This window comes from Eschscholzia californica, unplaced genomic scaffold, assembly GCF_041429995.1.
Source record: "Eschscholzia californica isolate CP2 unplaced genomic scaffold, dmEscCali1.0.p SCAF_6, whole genome shotgun sequence".
NCBI lineage: Eukaryota > Viridiplantae > Streptophyta > Magnoliopsida > Ranunculales > Papaveraceae > Eschscholzia > Eschscholzia californica.
Genome location: NW_028238483.1, coordinates 34,011,839 through 34,039,331, shown reverse-complemented (window position 1 = coordinate 34,039,331; position 27,493 = coordinate 34,011,839). Strand labels below are relative to the sequence as shown.

Below are 27,493 nucleotides of genomic sequence, written 5' to 3'. Positions count from 1 at the left end.
GGTAAAAAGTCTTAACAATTAATAAAATTTGGGTTGGACAGTTGGACTACAACTCCGAAATGTGTTAATGATTAAAAACATGCCCAATGTTTTAAGAAACAAAGAAGAAAAGAGAATCTCATAACGAAAGACAATCCAAGACCAGAATCAATTGTCAGTGCAATATTATGGATCCACATACATTTATTGAAGAACTCACGCAAGATATCAATATGACTACATTAGCAGCAGTAGACACCAACGGTAACTTGACAATACAACCAACAAGTATCTGTGTGATGATTTGTTCATCTTACTTCAGAGGTTTTAGTTCAGTTATCCCACCACAAAGCTATATGTTTGAAGATGCAAACTTCACTAACCACACTTTGTATCTAACACCCAAACTTTCGCTGCAACACTTTTTGTCTAATTCCTCAGGAACCTTGAGCTATAAATGGTTCAGAAGAGTAACAACCACTGTAAAACAATATCTTAGGAACTGTCGTTAGTACCTTAGGGCGTGATGATAAATCCCAATGAAGCACTTCAGCATCTGTTAGCAACAACACAGATAAGACCAAACCAAATGGGTTCTCTAGGTTCTTCCTGCAGATACATAGTTCATAAATACAATATTAAATATAATTCAATTCACATCTGGTTTAGAAAAATTTAATGCATTAAGTTGTTTTATTTATCCTAGGCTCTGTTTGGTACATGAGAAACTCTGCAAACACATCACATTTATGTTCTAAGGATGCTATTTAGAATTTTAGATAGTATCATGTGAAACTAATTTCTATTCGCCGCCCCTGAATTGGCAAAACAGTGTGTGGATTAAAGGTAGCTACAGATACTGAAGACCATTTTTCCCACAACGTCTAGGCATTAGAAATTGCAAAGCAAATAAGTCTTGGGCAGGCCTTTCCTTGAAAGCAGGTTTTCAAGGAGAGAAGAGTTAGGCCAATGGGCTATAACAGTTCTTTCGTGTGGGCTAACTAGAAGTTGACCCGTGATAGTACTTAAATAAAACCACCAAGGACAAACTGGATGTGAATAGCATCTGACAACTAGATGCCTACTACGTACATCCTACGATTCTCACTTAACATTTTATCGTGACAACCTATCAGAAGCCATTTCAGTTTAGCAATATAAGCCATATCCCAAATAACAGTATAACCTTGACATATTTTTTCTCAATCTACCTCGTGTTCATAAATACATCTCCATGACCCAAATCCTTGAAAAGCTCTGAAAGGAAGTAAATTCAGATAACCACATTGGAATATAGGTAATGAACCATTGCGAAAAGATAGCAATCAGAAACTATGCCCATAAACATAATGCCACTTACATGAAATACTACATATGCTTCTCTACAATTTGAATCCACTCAAGTCTCACTGCATCAATATCATTCTGTTCATATGTAGATCTGTGGAAGGGCTGCAAGATTTTCAAAGAAGTTAAGAATTAATTATTTGACGACTAATGCAATTGACAAAAAATTTGCAGTTAGAACCTAAAGTCTTACCTCTTTTCTTGTGAACATATTTGATGCTTCATCGATTATCTCTCTCATGTACTTCATTATGTAAAATCCGCTTTCACTATTGATTTTCTGTTTTGGACACTGATTACATGCAAAATTGTGAATGAGTTGATTCATAAATGCTTTATCTTAAAAATTGTTATCGAAATAGCGATTTGATCTACCTTGACATTATACCAAATTGGAGATGGCCTCCTCAACCCATCTTTCTGTAAGCCTTTCAGACCACTTCAAACAAATATTTTGAAAAGATTAGGAATGAAATGAAATATAAAGATACGTGGCTGCAGAGAATAGGTCATATAAGAGCTTACACAGTTACAAATGGCTTGATGTTATATCGGCTTGGAAGCCCTGATGGATCTAACCAATAGCAACTCATTGTCACCATGTTTATTACAATAAGAAGCCAGTTCGTCCCCCTACAATTAAGCAATTGCTGAGTAATAAGATTTTAAAACATGGACCAGTTTGCGAGTGAAGGTTTGGAACATTTACTCGGGATTGTAGGGAAGAAAAATCCATTCGCAATTTGTATTCTGCAATCTTGTGGTCAGTATTGTTGATACATCATCATCATTTGCAGAACTTATAGAAACAGGATTAATGAACTCGTATTTGACGTGCTGCCCTCTCGATGTCAATATATCATAGAGGTGCCTGGAAAGGTGAACCTCTATAAGTCATATTAAAATCATAATGACACTTAAACTTAGGTATTAAGCTAACTGCTCTCACCTCATGTACACCATTACACAATTGGCGGATAAATCTTCCATATGGCACACATACCCAACATCATCCAAGTCAAGATAAAGTTCCATTTCTGCACCAAATACTAGAGCATCTACTTGTACTAAAATGTATGGAACTCGGCTTGTCAATCTTTGAGATGCTTGGTTGTAGAATGTCTGAAAGATTGAGGCATTTGAATCCTATCACAGATTTTTCAGATTAGAGGAAGTAATTTCTAGCAAGTAGGGAAAACTCATACCAAAACTTACACACTAATCTTTCATTAATCAAACACCATTACCAGTAGTTACAAAATCTGGACCAAGCTATGTGAGCCCATTACAACAATTGACAGAATGCGCCAGACGTAGAGTCCATATAGTACACATAAAGGAATATTTTGAACAAAACTACTAAAAAAGAGGTGCATGGATATACAATTGTAAAGCTGTAAGATCTGAATGGCCAGCTAATCCATATAAGACAGTTTAGGGAGCATATGTAGAGTACCTAAACCACCAAAAGATGGAGATTTGTAAAATACAACAATTTGAGGTCTTTTATACACAACACTTGAGTTGTGGAAGACGCATGCCACTAAAGATCTTGGCTTATGAACATCAGAGTTGGTGTTGGTATGTTGCAAATGATGTGAACGGTTACATGCTTGTTTCTACTTCTTGGGTAGACAACAGCATAGACTTCCGCTATGCGTGCAGTTTCCGTCTAGCGAGTACTTAGTAACTGCTGATCCGCAGTAGAAAATCTCCCCGGTTAAAAAGTAAGTAAGCAACTAGAATTCTATGAGAAGACTTCCACATGGATAATAGTTATAGTCTGAATTTTGTTTTTATGGTTAGAGTTCCGTACACTTCAGATTTAGCAGTACGAACTTTGTAGTTACATGTGGAGAGGTTAATATTCCTAAAAGGCTAGATCTATTAACAGGTTCAGGTAGGGCCTTGTTGATGATATGGGCCACACAGGATGTAGCTGGATTTGCATAAACCCAAAGACATAACTATGTTTCAGTAAGAATCAGGAAGTCTAAAATTTTCAACACATACACAGCCACAGGTTGGTTTCACACTGAATTCTTTCTGCTGGATTTCATACTGATTTCTAGCAAACAGAATTTTGTAAATACAAAAACTTATTATTGGCGTTCCGAATGTATGACCTGGTATTCAGTTATAACCTATAAGTCAGAGACTTTAGTTCATTAACTTCAGTTCTTTATAATTTCCTATCACTTTTCATGATTCAAGTTTACTATATCATACACATGTTTTCGAATTTGACTCAAAAGTCAATATATCAGGAGGTGTATGGTTTATATTTAATCAATCTGCCTTTGACATAATGTAGAGATTGGACAAGATTTTAAGTTAGATTTTTTATCTGAACTTAAAGGATCATAAATGTCAGAAGGTGTCGAGAGCAATGGCGATAATGCAACTGTAGGAACAACATATGTAACTATTATGTGAAGGGGAAAAAAATTGCTAGTCATTTCAAATCTGGGAGTAAATAAGCAACTCATTGATGAATCCAAGAAAAAATTCTTCAGAATAACAAACGTCTAGGACTTACCCTCACAAGCCTAGTTTTTGGAGATGGTGGGCGAATTGGAACAATTGTTAAATTTTCGTCTTCATTGTCATTGTTCAATCCAGTCAACTGAGAAACAAATGATGCCAACAAATAAGAAAGAAAAAGAAGGAAAAATAAAGGTAAACACTTGCTATCATTTGTTATCGCTAATTTGCTATGCACAAATCTCATGATGTCCAAGAATTCATACCAACGCTTAATTACTGCAAGGAGAAACTCTGTTAGAAGTCGAAGTAGGTGACTCATGCGGCATAGCATGAATAATTTGTCAAAATATTTGGTGTATATGCACATGTATATACTAAATTTTTGGAAGCAAAAAATAATTCATCCAGTAAAAACTTCTCCATTTCTGTGCCAAAATCTTTAGTGGACATAATATATATACTAAAACTTCTTGTTCATTTCTCTATGTCATTGGCTGAGACCCACAGAGGTCCATGGAAAATGTAATTCAAAACAAGTAGTGTAACAATTCCGCATGGAATGTCAAAAGTGGTTTCGTTCATAACGTAGTCTCATAGTTGTGAAATATAATTTATCAGAGGTGACTTCCTCTACACAAGATGGACATTTTGCGCAAAGCATAGTCAGACAGTTAAATCATGCATGTCAAATTCAAGTAGCATAGTGAACATAAAAAACCATTTAATATCATCATTCATCAGGGTTAATTTTTCCTTGTTAAGTTCCGATACCGACGTGGAATGGGCAGATGTCGATAAATAAATAATAAATTAAATAAAAACATGCTGGTAAACCAATTTCAGATAAACGTAGAATATGCCGAAGTAAATTAATATGTATACCGGAGTTCCATTTTTTCTCAAGGAGGCCCTTTTAGCAGCCGATGTAGACGACTTTTCCTACACAGAAGTAACATTTGTTCAATGAGTGACGAGGAAATCAGGGAAAAAGTTAACTTAATGGTAGATGCAAAATCCATCTCACATTTTCCATGAAGTGGGCTAATGTCTCTTCTAACCGTGAAACCATACCCTGAGTATTCAAAAGTTGACCTTCCGCTCGCAAACGAGATGCTCTTTCTTCTTCCCACTTGTTCTCTGCCAGTACAGGTTGCTCTTCATCCAGCTTGTCAGTTGCTTTGGAAGATTGTTGTAATGACTTGTGAAAGAAGGCTGACTGACTGATGACCCTTCCAGCACCTCTAACTCTTCCAGATTTTTCTGGAGTACCTAAAGCCAACGTGAGAACATCCATATTTCCATCACAAACGAGAACCCCTTCCTCGACTTGCTTTTTCAATTCATCCTGCATAAATGACAAATTATTCACACCAACATAGGAACATCAACAGTGAAAAAAAATGTATATTGGAAACAAATAAAACCCATAGTGATCAGAGATTCAAAGAAGAGACACATTCATGACATTTTTTTTACTTACAATGATCTCTACTTGCTCTCTGGTAAGATCATCATCATACTCTCCATTTTTATTTTGACGAGCCTTCTTCCATAAAAGACACCTATCGAGCTGATCAAGCGGAATCCCTTCATCTTTCCTCTATTGCCAATAAATGTATAACACAATAATAGTTATCTTTTTTTGAAGATCAACAATAGTTATCTTCACGTTGCAAACACCATAATATTGAAAACCCAACATATACACAATATGTACCATTTTCTCTATAAGCCCCGCGTAACCCGTTCGGCCCAACCTGTGAGGAAACTTTGCTTTTGCACGCCTCTCCGACTGTGCCTTATGCAGAGCCTTGAAAAGCACACGGTACACATAACAAGTTCAATTATGTACAGGGAGAGAAAGAGAGAGAGAGAGAGAGAGAGAGAGAGAGAGAGAGAGAGAGAGAGAGAGAGAGAGAACAATAGACTTGGTAATATCCACCTGGAAATCATCATTCAATCTGGATTTTACAAATTCTTCCCAACATTCTTGCTTAATGAATCTATAACATGCAGGAGGATGGGCGAGATGATCAGGCTCGTCCTTGAAAGGCAGGACATATCTCCTTGTGAGGGTGCTCTTAAAAGACCTCCATTTATCTCCAATGCCATTGACTAGAAGTTTTTTGCTACCCTTTTCGAGCACATACTTCGCCTAAATGGAAGATACGGTGCTGTCAGAAAACATAATTGATGTATGCAACCCCTAATATTTCACAACTTTAAATGTACCTCCAATGCCCTCCACAAATCCTCTTTGAGATCACATGGTACACTTTTCCATTTTTCATGGCTTACTGGAACCATTTGTCGTGCCAAGACTCCCATGTAGCTGGCTAGCTCCGAAGCGAATTTCCCTATTGGTTGGCCATGCTCGTTGTACTCCACCACTTTTCGCACTCTGGTCTTTGTTTTGGTGATATGTGGTAGAGTCGTTGAACCCCGGCCTCTTCTTTTCGTGCATGATTGATCTTCCCAACCTAAATATAATTCAGTTTCATCTTCATCATTATACTCCGAATCTGAGTTAGGTTGCTCGAGTTCCACAGTTGATACTACAAATAGAAAAAAGAGAAGCATGAATTAATATACTAGCAAGCTTACTTAGAGAAGACAATTATTCGTAGGCTTGATACAGTGGGGCCAACTTTTAGGACGTCTTATATCCCAAAGTCTTTTCACAGATAGTGTCGCTTCTTTCCAATATCAGATTATTTGTAAAGATTGAGTTTAAAACCGTCATGCTAAAAGGTGGGAGTGTCAAACAAGCAAATAGCATTAGGCTACAAATTCTGGCGCACTGCAGAAACTTCGAAAACAAACTAAAGCTAGTAAAGAGCTAGAAAAGCAACAAAAATGATAAAAAGAAGTTATTAGGCAACCAATGTTCTTTACTTAATCACCCTGGACGGACATAACTCATAGGAGCACAACTAAGGCCTTTATCACCGGGACCAGCCCTATAGGGTTCACACAAAATTAGGAGTACCAATCAGACTCTAAATTGTAGCCTTAGGACTTGAGCAATTATAGAGTGCTAAAATTTTCTCAGAAAACAGCAAATAGTAATAAAATATATCAACCAAATCCAATGAACAGAAAAAATAACATAGTTGGCTTCTTAGACTTCATCTTATCTAATGCTGGAATTGGGCCAACTCGGGCCATATCCAATGTCTTACATAAGAAAGTCAATAACTCAATATAAACCAAAAGTCCAAAACAAAGAATGTTGAGATAATGTTCAAAAGAAACAAAAGAATGTTGACATAAATTATAAAACAATAAGCATGGAGAAGAATAAATAGATAGGGAGGTGATATTGACGCTAGTTCAATCATTGAACATAGAGGTTAAAACAGAAAAATCTTAAAGCAGCTGAGTACACCAATAGCCAGTGATTTCGATTGCAGGTTTCAATTATCAACAACTAGTAAGAGATCTTCATGCAGAAACTTCCCATACTTCACTTGTTTAATTCATTCGCACACAACTAAGAGGACTTCCTGCAGAAACTTATCAATGCTTATGCTTTCCTAAGTGAATGGATATTTTATTTCAAATTAGCCTTACTCTGGCGTTTGTCTGATCTTGTTTCCCTAGATATAGGATCCTCGTCTTCAGGTGCTTCCTGTAAAAGTTCAAATGGCTTCTATTCTTAAAACTTGCTCATTATGTCCAGATAAACATTTCAAAGGAAATGGATCTTGTTTCTGAAGAAACAGATCAAATTGATATATTGATATATTAAACTTCTGACAGTGACTAATAAAATGGAAAAAAAAATCTAACATGGATGATGCGCTACAATGATGTTAATGTCGTATAATTTACTGTTGGATAATATAACCATATTTTACCATTTCAATATGAACAGCAGGTCTCCTTTTCGGTGGAGTGTGTGGTTCTTGATCCCACACATACATGCGTCGGGATCCCTTGTAAATAATTTTTCTCTTTAATGCATATTCATTCAAAGTTTCACAAAAGAAATATGAGTGACAGATTAAGTTTAAATGATGATTTTGGGACTTCTTCTCTGAGCAGCATGACATTACACAAAATAAATAATGGATTTTGTGAAACTTAGTATCATAATTTTTCTCTTCAAACTTGATTTCTAAACTAAGTGCTAGACTACTCAAGAATTGTTTAGACGAACTGGCTTACCATCGGAAGAGGGAAAGTCTCTTTGGTCTTTTGCTTACCACCTCTGATACGTACCTAACAAAAATCAAAAAACAACTAAAAATTTACCTGTGCGTACAAAATAAAATATTTAGAGCAGTTGTAAACACTTGTTTGAATATTAGGTTACCTTCACATGCTTCGTTGGTTCAGAATCATTAACACGAGCAGGAGTAGCTCCTTCAACTATCTCAGCATCCACATCATCATTACTTAATGATTCGTCGCGCAAAGCCATCCTACCAAAATAATGAACCACAGTCTAGAAATTCACAAACACCAAACAAGTACTCAAACATGCACAAAAGTTCGAGGAAATTTCTTTGATGAGAACCATAAATGGGAAAACACACAAAAGTCTTAGATACTTGCAGAATCAGAGCTCAAGTATGAGGCACAATATGTATTATTTGGCATGTGATTTCTTTCTTTAAGTTCCCTTTTTAAAGTTATGGCTCCAAGACCAGTATCGAAACTAAAGTAGAGGGGGAGCTTTTTAGCAAGATACGTATTTGCAATGTTTAAGAAAAAGAGTTGCGCCTCAATGTGGTTACTATGAGAAAACGAGGCGTCACCTCGAAATGTGAAAAGCGAACGATTGATTTTGAAAAGAAGAAAAGCATATCTGTAAGTAAAACTGTAAAAGAGACATGGCATCGTTTTTTTTTTTTACCTTTGATACAGTAACATTAAATCTAAAAAGTCCACCAAACAGAGGTTATTGACGTTTCTAAAGATGGATAAACTCTTCAACATAAAAAAGGAACGCTAACAACAGTCAACGGAAGATTCCTAATTTCCTACATAAGAGAGAAAGAAGAAGACTAGAAGAAGGAGCAAACTCAGTAAAAGGAAAACAAGAAAAAGGAGACCGACTCGACTTTGCTTGGTAGGATCTTTTCCCTTCAGGTTTTACTGTTATTTTGGTAAAACAGTGAAACCTAATTCTCCTTTCATATTATTCTTTTTGGTTAAAGGATATTTTTGTTAAAGTTTTATCTAGTGTTTCTATAGTTTTAGAAGAGAAAATCACTGTTACGCAATTCTTTTAGCAATTATATTCATATCCCAAAATGTGAGGTGAATCCCTCTTATGCTTTGAGGAGGAACACCAGCAATGCTTACGCCACAAACTAAATTGCATACACGACATCCAAATAACCTTAAGGGGCGCTTCGAGGCCTACGCATCTACCATCTTTTAAATGTAGTGTGTTAATAAAAAATATTCTGCCACTTTCATCCATAAACTGTTGTATGACCCGATATAAAGTCCCAAAGCAAATGGTAGTTCAAATTTTAAATATGCTTTTTTTTTTGTTGAAGTTTTTTTTTGTTGAAATTTTAAATATGCTAGTAAGGAAATTGATGTACCTCCTCAAACACCTAAAGTAAGAAAAAAAATGATTTCTTTAAACTAAGGTACGAAAGCAGTTGATGTTAGACCACGTCAGCCAATAGGCTATGAGCAAAATGACCAATACACCGAATCTAATAATAACTATAAATGTTTTGTATACATTTGTAGAAAATATAAACTAACAAATTATGTACAATAAACAGTAAAAACTGTTTGAAAGTTTGAACGGATTAACGGAAGGACAGTGTATGGTATAACAGAAATTCCCCACTACTCGGGAAAAAATCCAGAATAGTGCCATCATATGGTTAAAAACTAAACGAAAACCAATATATCAGTGATAGCATCAACAGAAGACAAATTCAAATATTGTTTGAAATTTATCATAGTGTGTTGCCCATCACAGAATGCAAGTTATATCATAGACCGCAATGTTTTTTTTTTTGAAACTCTGAATCAATATATTTGAACAGAGAACATTACATGAGGAAGGAAAAAACAAAAATACACTTGGCGGCCTGGAAACCAGTCTGTATAGACCTTGATATCAACTCATAGGGTACACGGAGTCACAGAGTTCTAGTTTTATAACGTAACTAATAATTTAAAGTTTAAGATTATACAATAATGATAACCTAATGCTAAAAAACAAATCAAATGTTCGAGTAAAAACTTCCGAGTGTTCCTCCAAAACTAAAATTACGGACGCAACTAAGTAAAATAAATGTGAATATAAACAAGTAGGGGGTAAGGTGAATGTACTTTCGCTTAATTGGACCTTTCTCCAAATGCCGCTTCACAATCATCTCGTCGTTAATGAGCAAAGCCTATAACCCAAACAAAAATTGATTAATAACTAAAAAAACTAACAAGAGGAAGATTTCAGATGAACTATTTACTTTATCAAGTTAACACCGACCATGATAAAGTATAAGTGTTCAAATGCCAACTTACCATCTGAGCAATTGTAGACTCATCCCTAACTTCACAAACTTCCTGATATAGAATGAAATCAAAGAAAGGAACATAACTCATTTCTTTCTTACCACCTTTTCAGCAACATGCAAAATCAAATTTCCTTCCAAAAACTAACCTTTTCAGCAACAGGATCTTTCTCTTCTTCAGCAACATGACTCATTTCCTTCTTTCCACCTTCACTCTCATCATCCCCATCAATCTGCAAGTCTCCATCAACATCCATACCGATCTGAAGAGTATCTCCACTATTTTCCTTCAACTCTACCTTATCGTCAGAACCCCTAATTTTTTCTTCCTCCTTCCCCAATTCTGTCGTCAGCTGAACAGAAGAACAACCCCTGAGATAAACATCATCATCATCATTACTTTCATCACTGGTTGCGGTAGTCATCGGCAGTGACGACGAGTCAACTTGTTGTTGATCATTGTTTTTGCTGATCTTCCCCGTTTTACTTCTGCGAATCACCATTTTTTTTACGGAGAATTGAAACTGATCTTCTAGTGGCGCTACTGATCGGCCTCTTCGAACTCCACTAGGCAACTCTCTCGTCGTTCAATTTAGCCATCACGATCATCAACAACTGGTGAATAGTGTTGCTAATGTTCTGGTTTGTCACAGAAAACCCTAGTTTTTGTTTTAATAAAGGAAAGGGAGGAACAGTGGGGAAAACTCCGCTCAGAAAGCGTGAACTTTACTTTTGAAGTATTGTTTTGATCAACGGCCTAAAACAAGGCACATAAGAAAGACCACGGAACCATAATTGATTGTTTTGTAGCGGGAAGTTTCCCGGATTTTGTAACGGAATCATATTGGTCGCAACTCCCACAGCTCATTTTGTTTGATCTAGAAAGACATTTTTATTTTTGAGTCCAAACTTGACTTTGTTATTAATTGTCACGTAATCTTCATCTGCTCATTTCTTTTCTTTCTCTCTCGTTCTCTCTTCTTTTAGCTCTCGATCTCTCTCATCACCCTCACACTTTTTTTTACCATCTCGTGCTATCTCTTACTGCCTCTCTCTCATTTTCTCGATTTCTAGCTCTCTCCCTCTCTCTCTCACACACACACATCCCACGTGGCGGGCACGAAGTCTGAAACCATGAGCGAGAGTGAGATCTACAGACAGAGAGATCTAATGAGAATGAGGAAGAGAGATCTATAGAGAGTGGCAGGGAGAAAGAGGAGAGTAAGAGAGAGAAACAATGAGAGGCAATGAGAGTGAGGCGGTCGTTGATTGAATGGTGCTAGTGATCGAAACTTGTGGTGATAAAGGTGATGAGAAGATAAAGATTAAGAGGCAAACTTTATTCAAGTGAGTTTTTGGACTAAAAAAATATGCCCTTTAAGTCAACCTTGATTGACTAGATCTTTTTTGTCCTGAAAATTCTCCTTTAGGTTCCAAAGAATCAAACCATTTTTTATAATTTGTCTTTTAGGTGTACAAAGAGGAGCGAAGATATTCCATAAACTAAGCAATATCCAATAAATATTAAGTCGGATATCAAGCTCTCCCATATGAACTCGATAACCTGTATTTTTTTAGTTTTATTTCATCTGTCTCTCTTCTTTTTCTTTTTTCTCTCTCCTTGTCTCTGTTTCTTTATCTATCTCTCTTTTCCTCTTTATTTCTCTCCTACTTTTGACTCTTTCTCGTTGGCCATCCCTATCTCTATCTCTCCACCTATCACTGTTCCAGCAAACGGAAGGGTTTTACTTTTGAGGAACCATCTTCGTCTGAGACGGAAGAGAAAGGCTTCAGACAAAACTAATCCCTTTGTCGGAACAGTGAGAAGTAGAGGGGAATAAAGAAAGACATCTAAAGAAGGAAACATCGAAAAAAAAAAAAAAAAGATAAATAGAGAAGAGAGAAAGAGATGGTGAAAGAATTAACTCCAAAATAAATTCACAAAGATAACTACTAATTTTCACTAATAATAATGTGATAATTACAATCTGAATCATTTTAATAATAGAATTCAGCCTAATTCCAACAAAAGAATTAACTCCAAAATAAATCCACATCTTATGTTAATCTTTTCTACCACTTCCTAATAGAACTTGAAGTTAGTCAGACACCTAGGGTAAATTTAGCATCCAAAGATATCTTTTGTAGTGCATCTTGTGGTATTTTACTCGATATTCCTAAACTAAATCAATAAATATGAAAAACAAAATCATATTCACAATTACCTGATGATTTTTTATCTTAATCCTCATCGTAACCACCGCCATCGTCTCCTCCATCATCATCTGCATTTCCTACATCCCCATCATCTACAGCATTATTGAACATGGCTGCAGTAATTTGAGTCTCTTCTTTTTCAGTCGGTTCTTCCTCGTCGGCGATTTCCATGGTTTTCAAGTTCTCATCACTGAAAAATGAGGCATAAGGTTTGGGTACCTGCAACAAGGTTTTACTTCTGTGATGATTTTGGGTAGATGAAAATGATAGAGAAATGCAAAAAACTAGAAGAATATAATTACTTACCTTAAAGAGACAATTCCGTTCTTGAGCGCTTTCAACTAAGTTGTTCCAGTGCTTATCAACTTTCAATGTTGACGCGGAACCCACAACCTACAAACAGAAAATTGATCTTCTGAGTGGAAATGTAGCATCAAATCATAGTCCAATGTCTATCAAGAGATAAGCAGGACTGGTCATTTCAGAAGCTGTATGTAATTCAGACTGAGTTGCAATTTAAGGCTCAAAGTATCTGTGCTGGACAAGGTCTTCGTGTGTGTGTGTATATATAGATACACATGGGTATAAATGGATAAATAAGCATCCATATATATACATATAAGTTGGTGAAAAACTCCGGCTCTTATCAGTGAGAATCGGTGACCCTGACTGCTAAGTTAGACATCCTAGACAAGGTTAGGTTTACAACACAACTTCCCTCAGCATGTAACATGCAGGTGTGTGATTAGGACCAAATTCATAAAACTGTATCTTGTTTAGACTCAAACTCTGTACATGGTAAAATACATTAAAAAATATCTTTACCAGAACAGAAGACCTTGCTCTGGTGATTCCAACATTCATTCTCCGCGAATCAGCCACGAACCCAATTCCTTTGTTTTTGTTAGCCCGCACACAAGAAAATATTGCAACATCTTTTTCTCGACCCTGTTAAAGACGTTGTCTCGGCATTAGTAATTCAACTATCCTTGGAGCAGATCATACAAAAATTAGCAACCACTACCCCCACTTCAGCTAGTAGGTCACCATGTTACTGGTGCGGACACGATCTGATTGTTCATATCCACACCAATCAAGTACCAATGCTAAATTTCATTCACCAAGCTCCAAAAACAATCTCCTTAAAAATAAGATGATAACTAACCCAAGTCGGCAGAGATGGGTGCCGTCCAAATTTGGATAGTGTTTTATCTAACAGTTTAACATATTTTGGATTTAATTAAAAAAAGAAGCAAGATCACCTGGAATCCATCAACAGTGTTTATATCCACCAACATATCTGACTCGACCCCAAAAGTTTCACGGAAACGTTGACGGAAGAGCTTCACTTGGTGTCTGTAAGGAGTAATGATTGCCATCCTAGAACTTGACTTCAGGTCTGGATAACAAGTGATCAATTTATGATACATAGCAAGAACGAACTCAACCTCATCAACATTTACCCACGAACCACTTCCTGAGGGTTGTGATTCAACTCCCTCTTCAATGTCGAAGAAACAAAATGGACCAAAGCACCTATATTTATGCCATTTACGTTGTGTCTGATCCTCCACACCATCCCCATCTTTCAATCGCTCTTCGTAGAATTCTCTTGAAGGAAAGCTTCTTATCTATTTGAAAAGAAGATATAACATGATATATTAAAACATAAACAATCACTTTAGTCGTTTCATCAATGACCTAAATTCATTCTCACTTTTTATTTCATGAATTATGCAATTAAAAGGATATATTGGAGTTCCTAAACAGGTTTTGAACCGAAATATATTTATGAAGTCTTTACCAACTTGGCAACTCTTGTGTGGCTCTCTCAGATACTTGATAAATAGGCCTTATTGGGTTAATATCCAAAAAATATTTAAAACTGTGTTTTAACCTCTGGATGCATTCGGTATTGAGTGTTTAGCATCTCCACGTGATATCCAGCTTCCTTGAATCTTTCGAACAAGCTCGTACCATATCTACAATAAACAGCCATAAGAAGAAAAAAATTAATTAAAATAAAATGTCAGAGAACAGCTTTGTGTATAAAGTGGTTACCCGAATTTCTCCGCAATAGGAGAAATGACAGTTGCTGGCAACTGAACTGGATCACCAACCTGAAAAATGATAATTCTTCATTTAGGAAAGCCTCTGAATAAAAAATTACTGTAACGAATTATTGTTTATAGAACACAGCAAATTAGTACAGAACTTGATTAAAATTATAAAAATAAATAAAGGATTGAAATAAAAACATTGTAAGGGCACTTCTGAATGCTTTGTGCCATAAAGGGTATCATATAAAAGAAACATACCAGATATACTTGTTTGCACCCATTGCTCAATGGAATTAGAGTTGCTGCTTCTACCTATTAAGGAGAAAATCATGAGGGAAACTTTCCTATAAGCCAATGATAAAGCAGAGAGAATATGATTTACCAATAAGTGTAACATATAGTAAATTAATAAGAAAAAATTGGTTGTTTTGAGGTCGATCTAATAATTAATTAGTAACATCGCACATTATAACAATCATTAGAGAAGCGCACAAAGCGACTAAGGCTTTGAATCAGCTGCCAAAACAATGCATTTTTTATGGATCCTATGCAGTTGGCTTGCAAGTAAATCTCTTCCTGCTCTTTTTGTTATTTCAACTCGAGCTCAATTGTCAAACCCTACTACACCTCTTCTTTTCATTGACCAGAGAGTAATTTGACCGGCTCAGGATTGGACCAAGCAAACTTAAGACTGAATTCCTACTCCCTAGTTCAATTACCGAGGCATGGAGTCCTAGTCCCTAGGCCCTAGCCCACCTACCTAGTTTGGATCTTGTTCCCCAAAAATTACAAGTTATACTAAGCAACAAATTCCCTTGAATTCTAGAAGATATGATCCTCAAGCATTTTAAGAAATAAACAAAGAATTGATCTCTTTTACTCTCAGCCAAACGTCGGTCATAGAGCGCTGACTTTCTCAGCAATTAAAATAAGAGTATTATGACTATCTAATATCTATTATGGTGGTAAAAGAAAGTTATTTGATATGCATTTCATAAACAGATCAGACATAATTAGTTTAGGGATTTTGTTTACTTCTTTTTAACAGTTAGTGCAACAATCAAATTAAAATGTACAGAACAACTCAAGTACGGATTTTCATCTCAACCTTTTTTGTTCCTGGAACGTTTTGACTTTCAAAACATAAAACATCTATATATATGCAATATGACTAAACTATCCCATCTGAAGTATATTATTTCAAATCCTCACTGAGCATCACAAGTTTATTATCCAGTCCATGTCTAGGCTAAAGCAGTTTGGCTCAGGAATGCTCCAGGCCTAGTCCGAGTAAGACCGAGTTACTCGGCCAAGTTACGCTGAATCTGGACTGAACTTAATTATATAAATATATATATATATATATATTCAACAATATTTCACTTTGTTGGGTCTAAATTAAGGTCACTGTTTTGAGGGAAAGCAAAAATGTTTCCGAGGAAGACGGAGCAAACCCAAAAAAACTCAAACCAAACACTCCCTCCCCCTCAAGTCGCCGGAATAAAGTTAGCCGGCCGAAATTTCTCTCTCTCTCTTCTCGTTTCTCTCTTTCTCTCTTTCTCTCTTTCTCTCTTCTTCCCATCTCCCTTCTTTTCTTCTCTTTCTTTCTTTTCTTTGTAGTTCCGGCGAAGGGAACCCCTTCGCCGAAAACCTTCAGCTTGTTTCCAGACGAAGGTGGGCTTCTTTCGTCTGGAAACCAGACGAAGGTGTCTGGATCTGGATCCTCCAGATCCAGCCGAGTTTCCGGCAAAGGGAGATCCCCTTCGCCGGAATTTTCGTGAGAGGGAGAGAGCATAAGAGAAAAAAAAGAGAGAGAAGAAAGTAGAAGAAGAAGAAGAAGAAGAAAGAAGAAAGAAGAAAGAAGAAAGAAGAGAGAACTATTTGAGGTCGCCGGGATCCGGTGGAGGTCGCCGGTACGGTATTAATGGTGGAAGTTGCCGGAATTTGGTGGAGGTCGCTGGAATTTTAGTTAAGGTGAGAGGAGGAGAAGAAAAAATAAAAAAATTAAAAGGGTGATGTTTGGAAGAAACAAAAAAAATTGTTTCCACCCAAAACTTATTGCCCCGGAAACTTTGCTTATTTCCCCGAAACATGAAAGAGAGAAAGAGAGATAACGAAAATGAATGAAAGAAAAATTAGAATACTTACCGCTTGAGCAGATTCGTAAATTGTTATTTGCAAAAGAAGAATGAAAGAAGAATTAGAATACTTACTGCCTGAGCAGCTTCATCTATTATAACTACGTCAAACACATGATTCATCTTGCTGAAAATACTTGAACCGCTGAAACTGAGGGTGGAAAAGACCTGCCAATTCAGAGAGTAATTATTCAATACTATGAGTGACCTAAAATGCCTTCGAATATAAAGACGGTTAACATACAATGACTGCTTCGTTAAGAATTGAAGCTCGGACACTGTCCCGATCATTTCCTGTCGATCCTTGATTCTTGACATCAGATGAATTCATCCCAGCAAGTTTTTGTTTCACCTGAAAACACAGTTCACGTCAACTAGGTTCCACCAGAAATTACTTTAATTTAAGGAAAAAGGCAGTTCAAGATACGCACGAGGTGGTCTATGGACACCGACTGGACAGAATGATGTGGCTTTAAACCGATTCGGACGATTTTAGGGTTATATGTTTGATCATTTCCATCACGAATACCTGAACATATAGCTATAACAATAAGATTTCTATACGTTGGAAAAAGCTAGAGATAAACAGTTGAAGCGTGAAGAATGAAGTTTAGTAGCTTCTTGGTATGGTTATTACAAAACTGTAACTTTTAAAGAAACAATTCTGTTTAGTTGATTAAAGCATCGGAAACATGAAACATGATTCAAACATCATTGAACCAAATTAAATCAAGATAACATTTTCAAGGTTCCATTATTCCCATAAGAAAATCTGTAATGCAAATAGATTGTGGAAAACGATAAATCGATAAATTGAATCATTTAGGTACAACTCTTCAAAAATATAATTATGTTCACAGGTTTCATGCATAATGTGTTAAACTGCTACATATAGCATAAACGTGAAGTATCACAATGCACTAAAAGGGTAAAATTCAACAGCTACAGTGTGTAGTTTTTTGTTCGTGACTTCACGAACTCGTTTCTTTTTTTGGCACTCTACATACCAGCCTCCGTAATGTACAACACCCTTAACCTCCCCATCGGGGTTTAGCCAGCTTTTAGCTACGCTGCAACTTATTTTAAGCACGAAAAGCCCTTTTCCCGAAAAGCAGAAGCCACGATATCATGGCTTTTGTATAATTGCTTTTTAAAAAGCGAGGTTATGAAAAAAAAAACAAAATATTTGTCTCTTTTGTCACCATCAATAAACATTCACCACCTCCATCACTACCACTCCGCCACCACAACCACTCCATCACCATCACTCCACGACCTCTGCCGCAACGCCACCACCTCACCATAACCACCACCACTTCCGCCGCAACTCTACCACAACCACAACCACAACCACAACCACTTCACCACCAATCGACCACTCCACCACCACACTATACTACATCCACCATTCCACCACGGCACCACCATCGTCGCAACTTTAGCAACACCACCACCAACACCACCTCCGTTCCAACACCACCATTAATCATCACTAGTCACCACAACCGCCAGAACTCCATTACCACCAACACTCTTCCACCACCCCTACTCCACTACCGCCTCACCGTTACCAACAAAAAATAATAATTCTTAACATATTCCTACCACCATTAATACTAAAACCATCATCACAGCACTACATATACGGTTCCAATTTCTCAAATTTTGATCTTTATCTGTGTTTGTGAAAAAAAGTTGTTATGTAACTTCATTTTAATTTAATTTTCATTATTTACAAATTATTTTTATAATCACAATAATATAATTACATTTTTATCAAACACATCATCCAAGTTTTTAAGATATAAGCACTTTTTATATAACGTACCAAACGACTCAAATGGATTTTTGAAGAACTCTTTTTATTTAATGGGTAATAGAAAATCTCTTAAAACAAGTTATATGTGTACCCAAACGAAGCCTAATTATATAAAGAAATGTACTTTTGTACAAATATATATATATATATATATATATATATATATATATATATATGTCCCCAGTAATATATATAATTACACAATTAACATAAGAGCATATAAGCCTAGTTCACTAAACCAGAATGGCCAAATAGTTCAGAAGGATCCATAGGCCAATATCACCATTCTAGCATCACATTCTGAAGAGTAGCAAAAAATCAACATTATTCGCTTGCTTTGCTACTCAGGGGAGTCAAGTGATTTTTTAAATGAGTTAGGCAACTTGTCCTAGTCAACTCAAGGAATTCCGAAGAACCCCAAGTAAAAATTACCCATCGAAGTGTTTGGAAGTACTAGTGGAGTTTAATGACATAGTGTGCACTGTGCAGCAAGTGTGTTAAATGCTATTAACTTTGAGATCCTCGCCTGAGTTTAAACCTATCCGTTCTTTAACTTTTTTATTAACTATGATTCTTTACTTACGTTGGACGTTGTGTAAGCGGAATAACGAGTCATATGGTGATATGCATGACAAGTCAAAATCCACTGTTAAACCTGTCCAAATCGTCATGGAGGGTCGTATGCTGCCAATATCAAGTTTGCTAGACACCAACATAAAGGTGGTACTTTCCCCTCCAAGGCACAATCTTGACCGGGCAAACATTGGTTTCCTCAATGTGTCAACGTTAAAGTTTTACTATGACTAGTGAAAATCTCAAATTGATCCAAAAGAACCAATGATAATAAAAGAATCTCTATAATACAAGGAAAAGCATGATAATTTTCTCCAACCATAAAAAGATAATCTAAAGAATGCAAACCACGTCGTCAGAATCTCTAGCCATACCAAATTGAACTTATTCAACTTGAGCTATAAAAATTAAGACAATGAAGTGATTATGCCTTACCTGTGTTTAGCAACCGCAACACAATCTCATCCAATGCAGAATTGGACGGAGCACATACCAATACCCGTACACGATATTTCCGGTTTGACTGGACTACTTCAGGTTTCTGCTCAATGGAGTAAAAACAAAATATTTCAAGCACTGGTACAACCTCCCTCCCAAAGTTCTACCACATAAAACAGAAGTTGATAGGTAAATACCATATCATTGCCAGTGGTCGGGAAAAATCCATCATCACCATCAACTGGCATAATTTCGTCTCTGGGATTAATACCATTCAACCACGGGGATGCTTGCTTCCAATGATTATACCTACAAAAGGGTACTCAGAACAAGTGGACCTTGTATATAGATGGTATGCTACCACCCAGATTCATACCATATATTTGTTAATTTGATTCCACGTGCTATGAAGTAATCTTTTTGCACTCCATAAAAACTATTACTGACCTTTACTTGGGTATAAAAATTGATGTTTAATTGGGTCGGTCAACAAAAGCTCTTATTTGGAGACCAGATAGGAAGCTTTACTAGTAGAAAATCTTTCAGAGGTTACTCAGCCTTTTGCGGTTTAGAGTCATTGAAAAGCTTACCAACTTAAGGCTGGTCATGAATGCAAATAGTACTCCCTAGTCCCTCTGTCTCATTTTGTTTGTACAGGTCAAAGCAGAATAGAAATAGTTATATACCTGTCTCCGATTAACAATTCAGGTCCCCGTCTTACATCATGTGTTCCTTCCCTATATAAGGAAATTGAACAAGAGGTTCAAACATGAGATATAGAAATGAATGAGAGAGTCTCATGTTTCGTTTTGGGAAGAATCAAACAAGAGAACTTGCAAAAAGTTTACATAGATTGCACGCTAGCTGGACTTGCATGTAGAATTGCACTAAGAAGTCCGAGGATTGTTTGTGTTTTTCCTGTTCCTGGAGGACCCTAGAAGAGAGCATAAGATCAGGCCCATGTATGAGAGATAAAAGGCAACCATGACCAGTATAGCGTAAACAATAAATGCACTTCTAATACAATAGACATAAGCTACATCTGTTTGCAAGTAATTAACATCAAGAGATATAGCAAAAAACTTAAAATGTACCGTTACACTTCAATGTGAGGTTGTTGGAGGAGAAATGCAGGATGTGTTCCAAGTGTCAGAAATTAATAAGGTCATGCGATACTGGTTGGGCAGGCGGGGAAGGGTTTTCAGTTGTGTTGTAGTTCAAGTGAGGATCATTTTAATGCAAGTGGTATGCTATAACAAATTCACAAGGGATTTAGCAAATGTGTTAGCAGAAGCTTCTGCCAAGGTTTAGGATCTATCAAATAATAAGGATTCAAGTAATCTCTCACATAAATATTTAAACTAAAATAAAGATAAATCTTGAACAAACAATTTAATACTTCAACTAAGGTGAAAATAAACTTCAGTAACTTAAACAGTGTTATAAGAGTATAAACGTGTACAAATCGACATTAAAGATTTTCTCCATCAAGTTCACATCGCTAAAGTTGTTCAACAAATGGCTCGCTGAAATATGCCTGAACCGCAATTATTTATGCAATATGAGAAAGCATGTTTAAGTGTCAATCATTAGTCAGCGTCCAACAAAGAGACCTCGTAAACTGCAGAACTACACCAGAAGCCCAGAAGTGACATGGAAAGGCTAGGGGCTAACTAGACTACTAGAGTTAAGGATTTACAATTTGGTTTCAAGTTATTTAGGCTTGAAAAACAAAGTTGGTGAGAGAAAATTTGGCACATAACTGAATTACTGTTAGAAAAAGTGTTAGGGATCAAGCAAGAAATATGAACGAAGACTGATGTTGTAGAAGTAACATAAAGCATGAGAAGAAAATTATTAGATACAAGAAATATTATCTCAAAGTAACAAAAACCCGATAAGATTAGAAAGTTCATAGTTGCCACACGCATTGACGTATATTTATGGTAGAGATTTGATAATGACTCCTATAGAGGTTTTCTTTTTTGAATATAGAGATTTACTACATTATATTCAAAATTACTATTTCAACTAGAGCAAATAATAAATCAGTCTCTCTTTTTTTAACTTTTTGTTCTTGACCATTTGACACACTTCTCTTAACGTTCTCTCTTCGTATTTCAACATCAGTGCTCTCATTCTCTAAACATGATTTAAACATGGTCCAACAAGTTTATCCAAATAAAGCCATAACAGAATCTGATATACATTAATAAGGTTCAGGGATTTCATTCTGGAGTGGATGAACCTCTGTTGAGCGATGCCAAAATCTCTAAACAACTGCATATTTCAATGGGAAATCTTGAAGCTCCCAAGCAAGGGTTGAGAAGTCTAGAACATGATTCCCCATGCCATTGTTATGGTGATTGTGAAAGGATAACAATATCAGCTTTGGCGACAATGGTCCTGATAAGAAAGGAACTACCCTAAGCATTCAGGCAACTCTACACCAGTGGAGTAGACAAATTCCCTGGGCTAAGAACTTATCTTTCATGGGTTTTACTTTAAACTGGGAAGCTTTCATTCAAACACTGTAATTTTTGTTTCTTTTATTTGCCTTCCTCGGGGTCCGCATTTTTGGGACCCTGAGAATGTAGCTGTAATTGTTTTTTCTCTTTTCTCCATCAAATCATTCAAAAGAATTATAGCTAACAAAAATGGATCTGTTGCTCCTGGCACAAGTACAGGGGCATACAAAAAATAGGACAAGAAAAAAAGAAGCAAACCTGAATCAGAACAAAGGTTCTACGTGAAAGACCAGCCTGCAATAGAGGTCAAATTTAATTAACAAGCTATTAAACTGGACTACCTACTCATTACGAAAATAAATGGCCATTATAAATATATACATATATACATGTATTATGTATATATATATATATATAGTTAGTTAGTTATGTAGTTACATCCATAGTCTAGTGAAGGCATTACTAAATCCAATAAACAATTCCAATTAGTAAGCGGGCAAGCAATGGGAAAACTTCAATTTAAAACTCACGTTTATGGCATCCAATTGAGATTCATTGTGATTTTCTTTAAGATAATTCATGAGGGGTTTGGGAATTTTCCAAGGCCGGTGTTCAGAATTGGCATGTGCGTCGACACCTGACAATATCAAGTCTTTGAAAGGGAGAGACCTGATAGACCAGAGAGCAATATATTCACGAATGATAGTCGATAAACTGGCGATCTGCAAAGCAGATGTATACATCAAGATTAGCTCAAACATTAATGAAGTAGTGTGAACAACCTTTACCTGATCGCAAACACACTATCATAGAACAGTACAGTTGAAAGTCAGTTTAAATCCAATCCAGTGCAGTACAAGTCAAAGATAGATTGCATAACAAACTCTTTTTTCAATCAAGTAATAGCTTGCCTACTTCAACAAAAAAAAAAGTAATAGCTTGCCTACAACAATGTTATCATATAACAACAAAAAAGACACGGCTTCAAAATAGAATAACCTCTAAGTTGTGTTTGACTACGAGTCTTCTGAAAAGCTCCAGAAAACATCGAAAAAATCAGTATAACAAGTTTTCTAACATATGTGATTCAGCAGCTCTACCGGAATTTCCACCGAATCAGGAAATTTCATTCCTTGATCTCCATACGGACCATACCTTCTATGTCCTTCTAACTCACTGGGAGGTCCATGAAATGCAGTTGGTCTCGAAGCCCACCAACAATGATGGATATTTAGCAGGGGAGGTAACAATATCACTCCACAAACTCTTACGAACACCAATGTCTTACATCCTAATTAGTGTACTCGTTACGTAAATGATGTTTTGGACTAAAATAGGATTAGAAATTTAAAATTCTTAACTCTTTTAAAAGAGTAGTAGTTTTACTACAAATTAATGAAAAATTTCTCATCACTAAAAAAGTTATTCACATACCCTTCTCATGGATTTTCCTAAACCACTAGATAAAAAATGTTGCTTTTAACAGTTACCGAACAAAAATAAATTAAAAATAAATTAAACTCAGCTTTTCAAAATGGAAACAAAAAAGCAAGTTTGCCTTTTAGTTAATCCAGTAAGGTTTTGAATTTTTTCAGATAGAAACGAAAAGATACAGAGTAAGCAATCGTTGTACCCAAGCTCAAAGAATGTTATACACTTCTCTTTTTCTTTCAAAATTTTGTTTTTTACTTCTTTTTTCATTTGTTATTATCCATATCTTTTTGTTTCCTTCTTTTCTGCACACTGCTTTAGCCCCGATGACATCCTGTCTGGTAGCTAGCCCCGGGCCGGCCGACTAGTTCGGTAGTTCCCATTTCCGATTTTTCGAGCTTAACTTTTTCCTCCTTCCATATCTTCTTATTTCTCTTCTTAAAGAACCTTAAGACCTTGGGTCTTATAACAACTAATATAAACATAACATACACATCTAAATAATAAAATATCTATAAAACTATGGTTGACTCTTCACGTGTTACTCCATAGTAAGGCGTTTGACTTTTGTATACGATTTATTAACTTTTGTATAACTTTTCCTCATTTATCTTGAGGTTAAGTCTACAAGGTCTAGTTAAGGAATGTATGAAAATGAAAAAACATATATTCTAGAAAAGAAATCTTCCACATTACATAATTCATGAAAGATACGTTTTATATCATCAAGTAAGAAAACACAATCAATGCTCATTAGACATTAAGTGGAAGTATACCTTCAAAATCCATACTCCTCTATGCTCACGTTCTTTTTTGTTTAAAATTTCATGCATATTTGAGAGTCGCGCAACAGGTTTGACTTTATCTGCGTTGATCCCCTCAACTTCTCCCGCTAAAAACATTTGAAGTTTAAGACAATTTCTATCCTCACGATTTAGAACTATTCCAAAGGCATATGCAGTTGGAACTTTGCCTTCAAACTGAGAAAACAACATAAAAAAGTTAAAGCCCAAACTGGATAAACAAAATAGAAGCTACTATGAGGTGCCTCTTAAAGCTCTAAACTGCACCTATAGCAATTTCAACTAATGGGTGAGTATATTTATAAGAATATTGACATGTCTTTCCAATTATAAGAAAACAAGTGAAAACCTTTTCTTTTGACAGCAGTAAAAGCTCATTTTCTGTGATTGAGTTCCCCTCCTCTTCATCATAAGCCACTAGCGGACAGTGGAAACCATCAGCCTCATTGTTCTCTAATATTGCTCCAAGTACCGGTGTTGTTCCTGCAATTCAAAAGAAAAAATCCAAAATTGATAAATTGAATGTTCTTTCTTTGAGTAGCACCTAGAATCTCCAACACTTAAATCATTCCTCTAAAATTGCAGAAACATACAATCCTTTCTCTAGATAGAAGTTAAACCTTTTTTAATCTCATAGTAAAGAAGAAAATACAACTGTCTCCTCTGAGTCGCACATACAAGTTACATATGATCAAAACTAAACGAATAAAATCAAGTAGGAATGGTAGAATAAACTAAATGAACTAAAAATAAAATATACCTTCGTCGTCTCTTCCTTGAACTATCTGGGCTTTCACTTCTTCAAAAAGAAGTGGTTCGAAAGTTCCAATGTAATCATCAACATCCTGATAATTGTTTTTCACTTTCCTTAGACCCTTAGCAATTCCATCTCTTGATTTCTTTTGCTAAAAGACACAGTAAGTACATTGAAGTAAGCCAGAAGAAAGAGACGAAGAAAAAAAAGTTGATTTAGAGAAGACATCAGGGGAAGTAATAGTACACTAGATTCCTTGTGGAGAGAAAGATAGTCCCAACTTAGTACTATTTTACGAAAGCGAGCAATGACATCGACGTTGGTCCTCTCAATCTCCATTAGTGTAACGCCTTAAATCCTAAATCTCAAGCTAACTTCCTTGAAATCTGAACTTGGAGACCTTCGAACTAGATCCACGAGCAACACCGACCACTGATGCCTCAAAATATAGAAGATATGCTTCCTTGTACTCCAATTCCTAAAAATACATTTATATATATATATATATATATATATAACTAGTTCGTTAAAACACTAACAGTAGATTCCACAACCTTATCACTTTGCCAGAGACCCAAAATATAACATAAAGAGAGAGAAAATGAAGAAAAGGTCACCTTAAAAGCTCACCAAAAAAATGTACAGAAAAAAACAAAGTGTGTTGGTAACAAAACATCGCTCGACACCTAGTCTTATTGTTGAAAAGAGGAGTTGAACTCAAAGTCTCAAATATCTAACTTGGTGGTGTACGAGTTATCAGACTCTTCGTATAGTCCCATATTCTCAAATGATTGGTCTGCCTTGGCTAAAGGAATACCATGAAACCTACGAATTTGATCCTGGGTTAACCTTGATATATACCACAAAAAAAGATATATACCACAAAAGGTATTGAACCAAAGACACCTATGCAGAACCAATTAATCTTAATATTTTTTTTCGTTAAATCTAATTACTTAGTGCTCTTGGTTTAGAGCTTAATGACTGTTATACAAATCCAGAACCAAAAGAATATGATAACAAAAATTCTCAAATAACATAGCCTCTCATAGGATAGCATTTGAAATTGAAACACGTCTACTTTAATCCAAAGTTCATAACCAATCAATACCACCAAACTAAACTCGACAACAAATATAGCCAATCGAAAACCTCCCAAATATATTTCGCTAAATTCTCATGAATATGTTCATTAAGCTCAAACCAATTCATACGTCATTAACACAAAAAAAAAAAAAAAAAATGGAAACCTCATAAGCAATTCATTGACAATTCATAATGTAACATTCGAAAAAAAAAAATCATAATGTCTAATCATTGAGAAAAGGAAAACGAAAGTAACACAAGTGATAAGTAGAACTCTAGAAGATGATGAAAGGGAAAAAGTAATTACCTTAAAGTTCGATTAAGGCAGAATATGGAAGAAGAGGATGAGTGTTAAAGTGTTCTTCCTCTCTACTGTTTTGATCAATTAGGGCTATGGGAAGAGAGAGAGGGAAACTGATTTCAATGTTTTCGGTCATCTGGGCTCGGAGAGTTGGACTATTAACTTTGTAACTTTTATATAGGCACCCCTCGTCGCTTGGTAGCACCGTTTGGTTCCCCTCAAAAAAAAAATCTAAAAGCCAGTTGTTAGCGTCTTTTAAGCGCCTATCGAAAACTTTACGCGCTTGGTTCAAGAAAGGTCTAGCTCATATTAAGCAAGAAAAAACCATTTTCTACGAAAAGCAAGAGCCTAAGAATGGGCTTACGTAAATAAATTTTGAAAACCGCGAGACTATAGTTTCTCATGAAAAAATTGGAAAGTTGAAGAGTAATTACTCGAGATAGGTGGAATGCTAATACTAGATTTAAATTGGGATAGTTGTAACATCCTGGTTTTCTTTGAGAAAATAGAATTACGTGGTTGTTTTCAATGATTGTTATGTATACATGCAAGGTTAAATTAGAGACTATATATGCAATCAGAATCAAAGACATGTTGCAGTCACATCAGATTAGCGGATTGAATTGCTACTACATTGGGTTTTTATACTGAAACTCAAACAACTCCCATTTTGGTTGGTTACTTGGTTGAAGCTACGAGGGTTGAATGTTATGCATTTTTTAGAGAAATATATTGAGAAATGAGATAAACACAAAGAAGAAAATGATGGAAAACTTGGGGTTTATGGAGCCATATTGGGAAGTTAGTTTAAACTCAACATGATTTGACTAAGTTTTTGTTAAGAAATGTAGTTTCTCTTTCGGAAATTCTATCTTTACGGTTTGATTCATTTTAATGAAGGTTTTCATAGGTGGGTGTTTAGAGGTTGAAGAAATTGTGAAGAAATCAAAGAGGAACTACCGAGGAGAAGATAATCTAAATCTTGAACATCAAAATCAAGGTAAGAAATGTGATTTTGATGATAAATTGATCTTTGTCTAAATTCAATAGATTATGGGTATGAAATCAGGGCTTTTGTGTGTCATGTGATTGTGTTTAGAT

General features: G+C 35.8%; 2 protein-coding genes across 14 annotated transcripts; both read right to left on the bottom strand.

Annotated features, from left to right (window-relative positions):
* Positions 1–41: 41 nt before the first annotated feature.
* Positions 42–11,180, bottom strand: LOC147533919 (uncharacterized). 13 transcript variants are annotated; one of them, XR_015227380.1, is made up of 22 exons: positions 10,454–11,048; positions 10,315–10,356; positions 10,123–10,187; positions 8,132–8,240; positions 7,984–8,037; positions 7,387–7,444; positions 6,046–6,368; positions 5,756–5,968; positions 5,531–5,623; positions 5,294–5,413; positions 4,838–5,158; positions 4,696–4,752; positions 3,866–3,952; positions 2,276–2,472; positions 2,036–2,197; positions 1,852–1,959; positions 1,702–1,765; positions 1,520–1,618; positions 1,340–1,431; positions 1,191–1,236; positions 495–588; positions 42–392 (listed from the first exon to the last, which is right to left on the bottom strand). XR_015227380.1 is itself a non-coding variant. In XM_086646661.1 (20 exons), the coding sequence occupies exons 1-19, from the start codon at positions 10,805–10,807 to the stop codon at positions 1,348–1,350; spliced, it is 2,610 nt and encodes an 869-aa protein (XP_086502787.1). In that variant the 5' UTR covers positions 10,808–11,180; the 3' UTR covers positions 42–588; positions 1,340–1,347. The 13 variants fall into 13 exon arrangements, 6 of the variants coding, with proteins under 6 accessions (XP_086502787.1, XP_086502789.1, XP_086502791.1 ...); XR_015227381.1 differs by lacking the exon at positions 1,191–1,236 and having other exon boundaries at positions 10,454–11,068; XR_015227379.1 differs by having other exon boundaries at positions 42–588.
* Positions 11,181–12,237: 1,057 nt separating this feature from the next.
* Positions 12,238–26,623, bottom strand: MAA3 (P-loop containing nucleoside triphosphate hydrolases superfamily protein). The gene is made up of 21 exons (XM_086647085.1): positions 26,399–26,623; positions 25,252–25,483; positions 25,012–25,156; positions 24,601–24,734; positions 24,225–24,428; positions 22,548–22,739; positions 22,276–22,311; positions 20,398–20,483; positions 20,236–20,286; positions 19,747–19,858; positions 19,547–19,652; positions 17,151–17,248; positions 16,964–17,071; positions 16,795–16,887; positions 14,840–14,893; positions 14,583–14,641; positions 14,419–14,503; positions 13,784–14,152; positions 13,347–13,469; positions 12,828–12,914; positions 12,238–12,740 (listed from the first exon to the last, which is right to left on the bottom strand). The coding sequence occupies exons 2-21, from the start codon at positions 25,342–25,344 to the stop codon at positions 12,546–12,548; spliced, it is 2,430 nt and encodes an 809-aa protein (XP_086503211.1). The 5' UTR covers positions 25,345–25,483; positions 26,399–26,623; the 3' UTR covers positions 12,238–12,545.
* Between the last annotated feature and the right edge of the window lie 870 nt (positions 26,624–27,493).

Bases quoted from the DNA above. Each gene is read 5' to 3' on its own strand.
- MAA3 (XM_086647085.1), bottom strand. From the start codon at position 25,344: ATGGAGATTGAGAGGACCAACGTCGATGTCATTGCTCGCTTTCGTAAA. The intron at 24,735-25,011 runs GTATATTTTATT...TTTGAATTGCAG, and splicing joins TCAAGGAAGAGACGACGAAG to GAACAACACCGGTACTTGGA. The intron at 24,429-24,600 runs GTTTTCACTTGT...TTGTTTTCTCAG, and splicing joins TACTGCTGTCAAAAGAAAAG to TTTGAAGGCAAAGTTCCAAC.
- LOC147533919 (XM_086646661.1), bottom strand. From the start codon at position 10,807: ATGGTGATTCGCAGAAGTAAAACGGGGAAGATCAGCAAAAACAATGAT. The intron at 10,188-10,314 runs GTAAGTTGGCAT...TTTGGGTTATAG, and splicing joins AGTCTACAATTGCTCAGATG to GCTTTGCTCATTAACGACGA. The intron at 8,241-10,122 runs GTACATTCACCT...TTATTTTGGTAG, and splicing joins AAAGGTCCAATTAAGCGAAA to GATGGCTTTGCGCGACGAAT.